At 34.9% G+C, this 6,949-nt stretch overlaps 1 protein-coding gene across 1 annotated transcript; it reads right to left on the reverse strand.

Annotated features, from left to right (window-relative positions):
* Nucleotides 1-612: 612 nt before the first annotated feature.
* LOC133708138 (transcriptional regulator SUPERMAN-like) lies at nucleotides 613-1,350 on the reverse strand. The gene has a single exon (XM_062133595.1). The coding sequence runs from the start codon at nucleotides 1,295-1,297 to the stop codon at nucleotides 629-631; it is 669 nt and encodes a 222-aa protein (XP_061989579.1). The 5' UTR covers nucleotides 1,298-1,350; the 3' UTR covers nucleotides 613-628.
* Nucleotides 1,351-6,949: the final 5,599 nt, after the last annotated feature.

A 6,949-nucleotide genomic window follows, 5' to 3' on the forward strand; every position in this document is an offset into this window, starting at 1 on the left:
TTAATTGTCTGGTAATTGTGTGGAATGCTGCAATTGCTTGGGTAGCTTTTCAATTGACCTAGCTAGCTAGGTCGGACAAGATCGATGAAGACCATATCTACAGGTTAATTATACCCATTCTTGGGTTTTTTTTTTTTAAAAAAAAATTTAATTTTTTTTATATATAATAATTAGAACGGCATTGGTTAGTAGGACTGCAAATTGAACCGTTTGTGACTTACAGTTAACCTAACAAGTACCACAAACCAACAAGGATAAAAAAGTGAGATTTCCTGGATGGATGAGACTCTCTTTCTCTTCTCTCTCTCTCTCTATCCTTTCAAAAAGAAGACATCAGTCAAACTTCATCAAACACCAAACTGCAACGTAAATGTGCCTGGGCATCATAATTTCCCCAGCTACGAAGAAAAGAAATGTTCAGCCAAGAAAGAAAATAAGGAAGCAAAGAAATGACAACTCTATTTTTCAATTTGAACACCCTTTTAGTCCTGAATAAACTGAAAACTATATATATGTTGTGGGAAATTGAGATACATAGTTCGAGTTGGGATAACATAAAAGGATCATTAATTAACTATTACATCAGCTTAATAAACCATACAATTACCAGTCTTACACCGAAGCAACTCTAGGAGTAGCCTAATCGAAGCTCCAAATCGATGTCATCCCTTGAGTTACAGCCAAGAACACCAATTTCCAAGTCCAATTTCATGCATCCATCTTCTTGAGACTCTGTATTAATCTTCATTTGAGTACTTAAATCCAAAGTTTTGAGGTTTAAAGGAGTGGAAAGGGTACCACCCACAGCCCATTTCATGTTTTCACTATGGCAAGTATCAAATGGTGATGGAAATGTAGGAGGGGGATGAGAAGGTTGTGATATCGAAGAGCTAGTAGTTAACGGTGGGAGCTGCCGAGTTGAAACAGAAGAGAAGGGAGATGATGATGGTAGTGGTGAGGATGCGAAATTAGGGTTAGGGTTAGGTTTGAGGTTGAGATTAAGTATAGTACTGTGAGTGTACTGACCAATAAAATCGGTTGGGGGTGAGCTTCTGAGCCTGGCTCGGTCTTTCCTATGAACATTCATATGGCCACCCAGAGCTTGAGCAGATTTGAATTCTCTCTTGCAGAAGCTACATGTGTAAGACCTCGGAGGCCATGGATACACATTCATATAGTCTTCATCATCTTCAATATTCTTCATCTTCTTGTTGTTGGAATCTCCATCAGTGGCCCTTGTCATGGTAGTAATGTGGTCTTTCACCAAGCTTTTGCAGAAGCCAGTGTTCCTCTGCATTATCTGTGCTTGGATTCAGCTACTGATCAACAACAAAAGGACAGAAATGAAGAAAAAATCATATCGAAGTTAATAAGTTGCTACATGAAATGAATAAGAGAAAGAGAAGGAGTAAAATCAATTAAAGGCAGTGAGTGACCTGATGAGAGAAATGGTGATGATGAAGTATTGGGCTTTGAGTTGAAAGTGAGAGAGAGAGAGAGAGGGGGGGAGAGAGAGATGAAAAAATTAAAGTTGGTTTGGTGTGAAAGGCCATAAGATTTGTAAATGAAAGACTGAGAATCTCATTGGAGGGGTTTGGTTGTACCTCAGGCTCTCATATATGTTTGATGTTTGGTCACTACTTACTAGACGTCCAACCTCAGTCGGGTCAGGGTTATACCTTTATTCCAAATCTGGCTCAAGCTTTATGTGGTTGCTATTGAATCGTATCTAACTAGCATTGTGTATTTGGCTTCGTGAGCTTCGATTCACAATATATGTCTCTGTTGGATTGGTGAATATATTGCAGGAAAAGTTGGAGACACTCGAGTATAATATGAGAATACATGTTTAGGTTCCCAAGGTCACATGAGCTAGCTAGATGTACTATTTCAAAATTAATCATGACATTGCTTCTTCCTTGCAAAATTTCTCTGTTAGATATTTATCATTAATACTGGTCAAGAAATAGATATTCATCATCAGGACTAGCTAGAAATATATAGCTTAGTTATTCGCATCTAGCCAGTTACTTTTTTTTTATATATCCCTTCTTTCTTTGACCTCTTCCTAGTAGCTTGGTGTCTTTTTACTTCTGAAGTTCTGATCATCGAGAGTTCAACATCAGCATTTGGAGGGAGTGTTCAACATCACCATATGGAGGTTAATTAGTACGTAATTTTTTTTTTGTTGACATACAAGTAATAAGAATACATGAATACACTTATACATATAAGAAGTTATTAAGAAATTATTATGAATAATGCTAGGTAAACTACATTATTAGGTTTACACCTAAAAATGACCTTATGTGGAAGCTGATGTAGCATAACATTATTCAATTGATATATGTTGATGATTTTACAATATAAATTTGTATAGTATGAGGAGAATCTAATTAGGGTGTTCTCCCGAATGGAGAATGTATAAATTTATATTCTTTCCTAGTTAGATTCTCCTCATATCTGACTAGAATATAAAATTGATTTATACTTATTTATATATAGGGTGTTGCATGTAAACACCATTTTCAGTTTTTAAAATTGTCTTTGTCACATAAATTGTCTGTATTAGCCTCTCATTGTTTTGAAAAATTTGTTATTGCATTGGGTGTATTATAAATAATTCATATAATAATAAAAAATTAAATAGTAAAAATAATGTATAGGTTTGACATTTAGAGCGTATTAATAACAACTCTATAACTGTATATATTAAAGCACTTTGGACCATGCCAATACTACCATCAATGCCAAAACATAGTTAGTTGCTCTCTCTCTCTCTCTCAAGAGTTAAAGATACACGTTTTTTTTAAAAAAAAAAAAAATTTACACCCTCTTTTCAAATTGATCGTGTTATCCCAAATGTTTCTTAAGCGCAAAAACTAATCCGCTGAGAATTTTTGGACAACCATCAGGGCATTGCAGCCCCTCTCCTGACCTGCTGACCATGTTTATAATTCAACAAGGATACACTTGTTCTAATATCATGTTAAACTCATGATCAAACATTTCATACAACTAGTACATATTCGATCTTAAGACACTCGGATGATGCAGCCCAATGTTAATGAATTTTTCTTGAAAGCAATCATTTTTATTTCACAAATAACTATGTTCATAATTAACAACCAGTTTTAGAATTTGTATTGGGTGAGTAAAAATTGTATCCCAGTAGAATATCACTTGTATGAGTTGTTATATATAGCCAACTCCACTATAAGAAAGGAAATTTTCTCAAGTACATATTATATATGAGCAGTATCCCTCTTCTCATGGGAACTGATTAATTTCTTTTCTTTTTCAAGGTTCATATTCCTTACCTACTGAGCAATTTTTCTTTGACGCATGTTGCACTACCAATTAATCGAGGCTATAAAGCTGAGAAATGGGTAGGTCAAGTTGCTAAACTGCTTGGAGTTAATTTCCCGCCTCAACCTTTTTCCAAATTATATATCACCAATGCATTGGTTTACACACCCTCCATCGATCGTTTCACAAGTTAAGAAGTGCATGCACCCCACCTTCACTCCTTTGCATTTTCTGGAAAAAAAATAGTGACAAATTTTCAGAGAACCCGGATGGCCAAAAGATCCTACCCAAACCTTTTGAGATTGAGTGAAAGACAAGGGGGCCAATGGCGGGAGTCCATCGAATACTGAATATAGTTTCTTCTTTTATTAGGGTCTAAGAGCGGACTCGCAGGGTTTACCCGCAGTGGAACACGTGCTGTGTCTTCTTCCCACTCATTGTCTTCTTCTTTGCAGAGACTGAGATTGATATTTCCGCCAATGAAATCTTTGTCTCTAAAGCCACTTTTCGTTTTTGCAGAGCTAATTGATGGTGATGATTTGGTATAATTACCGTGTTTAAGTCTTATATAGGACAAACAGCTAATCAAAGACCATATAGGTAGGGGGAGGCCATTGGGGGCTTGAGTACCTGTCGGTCACGCCACAACGTTAATGCATGAAATTAAATCGATCACTGGGTTTTCATCTGATTGCTGTCTCATCAAACTTGAAATCCTAGAACAAAAAGAAAGAAAGAAAAGTTTCCGTCACGATCACCGTCAAAAGACTCAAAACTCTGCTAATTAATTAACCGTCACAAAGTAACAATTAGAACGATCGGTTGGTTTACATTAATCACCGATATACTCAGTATCCAACATCCACAGCCGTCACATTCATTGATTGGTACGTTGGTTCACTTAATTTCAAAACCATTTTTGTTCATTTTAATAAATTAAGAGAGTATTTAGGGGGATGTATTGTATATGAAATTAGTGGAACTTTTTAAGAAATCTATGGAATTTAAGGGTGTGTCCTGTAACGTTTATGAAACTATTTTTGTAATACTGGATTGTAGAATGAAAACAGGGAATTAAACTACAAGTTTTTAAGATGTAAATACATGTTCGGCACAAGTATTTCAAAATTTGAAATATTAAAAACATATCTATCACTCAGTTTATATATATATCAAAAAAAAATATATATATATATATATATATATATATAGCACTCAGTTTATACAATCTGAAACTCTATTTTTTTTCTTCAAAGAGAAAAAATCATTTTTAGTTTTTCTTTAGTAATTATGAAAGATTGACTATTTTGTTTGTATTGATCATGAATCCTTTATTGGTTGTTATGAGACAAGAAACAGAGTATTGTGAAGGAGATTGAACAAGAAGAACCAAATCCCTCAATTTTGTTTATAAAATATATCATATAAAATTGCAAGCTCCTGAATCTTTAGTTCAAAAAGATAATTCAATCAAATGTCTCAACCTTAATTGTTAATTCCTCTAGCCCATGAGATAATCCAATTATATTGAAGCATAAAATGCCGAAGCTTTCACCCTAAATCATCCATATAAATTAGATCTGACACATGAAAGAGGGATTTTCTAAATCCTTCATTCTTCTCCACTGCATGATGATATGCAAGTTTCAATTGATTAAAAAAGATGGGGAAGAAGAAAGTTAAAACAGCAGATAAAGTAGATGAGATCATGAGAAGAGAGGATACGTCTTAATGGAAATTGTGGGAGAGAAAGAGAGAAAGATCAAAAAATAGGAGAAGAGTTTGTGGATCTATGTGCTTAAAAGTAAAAAATAAAAATAAATCACTTTCTCTAATTGCAGGGTGGGTTTTTTTTTTTTATTTTTTTATTTTTTTTTATAAGGGTTTGGAACCCAGCCTAACTGGGAGGCTCAGCCCCACGCCCGGTTTATTTATTGAAATTAAAAAATCGTCGGGAGGGACAAATACCCAAAACCCGAGCATACAAAACATCTCAATACAGAGCAAAATACAATGTGGAACTCCAGAAAAGAGCCCAAGAAAACCAAGATTAAGAAAACCTATAACGAAGACAAAAAGATAGATCCTGACCAAAAGAGGAGTATAGAAACGGTGGTAACAAATCCCACCAAACATAGTTATTTGAACTGGCACCATAGTTAGCTAACTTGTCTGCTACTGAGTTACCACTACAAGAGAAAATAGCAAAAGCGAGGAATTTCATTGTGACAACCTAAAATTCGTCGCAAAAGCTTGGCAAATACGAGGAAATTTCAGTTGTCGCACATAATCCCATCGGCGACAACCAATTTGTGGCATAAAGTAGGAATTTGCAAGAAATCGACAGTTGTCGCCCATATAACATTATGCGATACTCAATTCCTCACAAAATAAGTGACAATTTCTACCAATTGTCGATTAATGTTTATGTGACAACTTTAACTTCCTCGCAAAAGATTAATTAGGCGATAACTTCTGTGAATTGTCGCTTAATGTTTATGTGACAACTAGATTTCTGTCACTGAATACTGATTTAATGACAATTTTTGTGAATTGTCGGTTAATGATTATGTGACAACCTTACCTTCCTTGCTAAAAATCACTTTGGCAACAACTTTATCGGGTTGTCGCTTAATGTTTATGTGACAACTTGAATTTCCTTGCTGAAAACTAATTAAGCGACGACTTCTACTAGATGTCGGTTAATGTTTATGCGATAACCTTAACTTCCTCGCTAAAATCCAATTGGGCGACAATTTTTACAGGTTGTCACTTAATGTTTATGTGGCAACTGGAACTTCCTCACCTAAGACCAATTAGGCGACAACTTTTGTGAGTTGTCGGTTAATTTTTATGTGACAATTTTAATTTTCTCACAAAAGGTCAATTGAGCGACAAATTCTATGGTTTGTCAGTTAATGTTTATGTGACAACTGGAACTTCCTCAGTGAAGACTGATTAGGCGACGACTTCTGTGAGTTGTCGGTTAATGTTTATGTGGCAATTTTAATTTTCTTGCAAAACACCAATTATGTGACGACTTTTACAGGTTGTCGCTTAATGTTTATGTGACAACTTGAACTTCCTCGCTGAAAGCCAATTAGGTGACGGCTTCTGTGAGTTGTCGATTAATGTTTATGTGACAACTTTACTTTTCTCGCAAAAAACCAATTAGGCAACGATTTCTATTGGGTGTGCTTAATGATTTTGTGACAACTTGAACTTCCTCGCCGAAAACCAATTAGGCGACGACTTGTAGGAATTTTCGTTTATTGTTTGTGAAAATATATAGTAGAACTTCATCATATATTGTTTGTACTTTCTTGTCGAGGTGAAATTTATCTTTCCTAGTTGAATTATATTACTTAGACAACTTTCATTAGTTAATCTATTCCTTATTGGATTATGATTCTAATCCTAGTCAACTTATATTTGTTATTTACTTCTCTATTTGATACAATAAAATTTCTATAAGTACTTCCAAGATGGAGAAAAATAAATCCATCGAAGCTTATTGATAAATTTTGCCTCCCAGCTTTCTTTGACATCACGGTCCATTTAGCCATGCATTTGCCACGCAAGATTAAACTTGCTGGGCCAATAGGATACCGTTGGATGTGTCCAATTGAGAGGTAATGCA

Source organism: Rosa rugosa, chromosome 5, assembly GCF_958449725.1.
Source record: "Rosa rugosa chromosome 5, drRosRugo1.1, whole genome shotgun sequence".
In the NCBI taxonomy this organism is placed as follows: domain Eukaryota; kingdom Viridiplantae; phylum Streptophyta; class Magnoliopsida; order Rosales; family Rosaceae; genus Rosa; species Rosa rugosa.

Excerpts from the sequence above, each read along its gene's own strand:
- LOC133708138 (XM_062133595.1), bottom strand. The coding sequence starts at position 1,297 with ATGCAGAGGAACACTGGCTTCTGCAAAAGCTTGGTGAAAGACCACATT.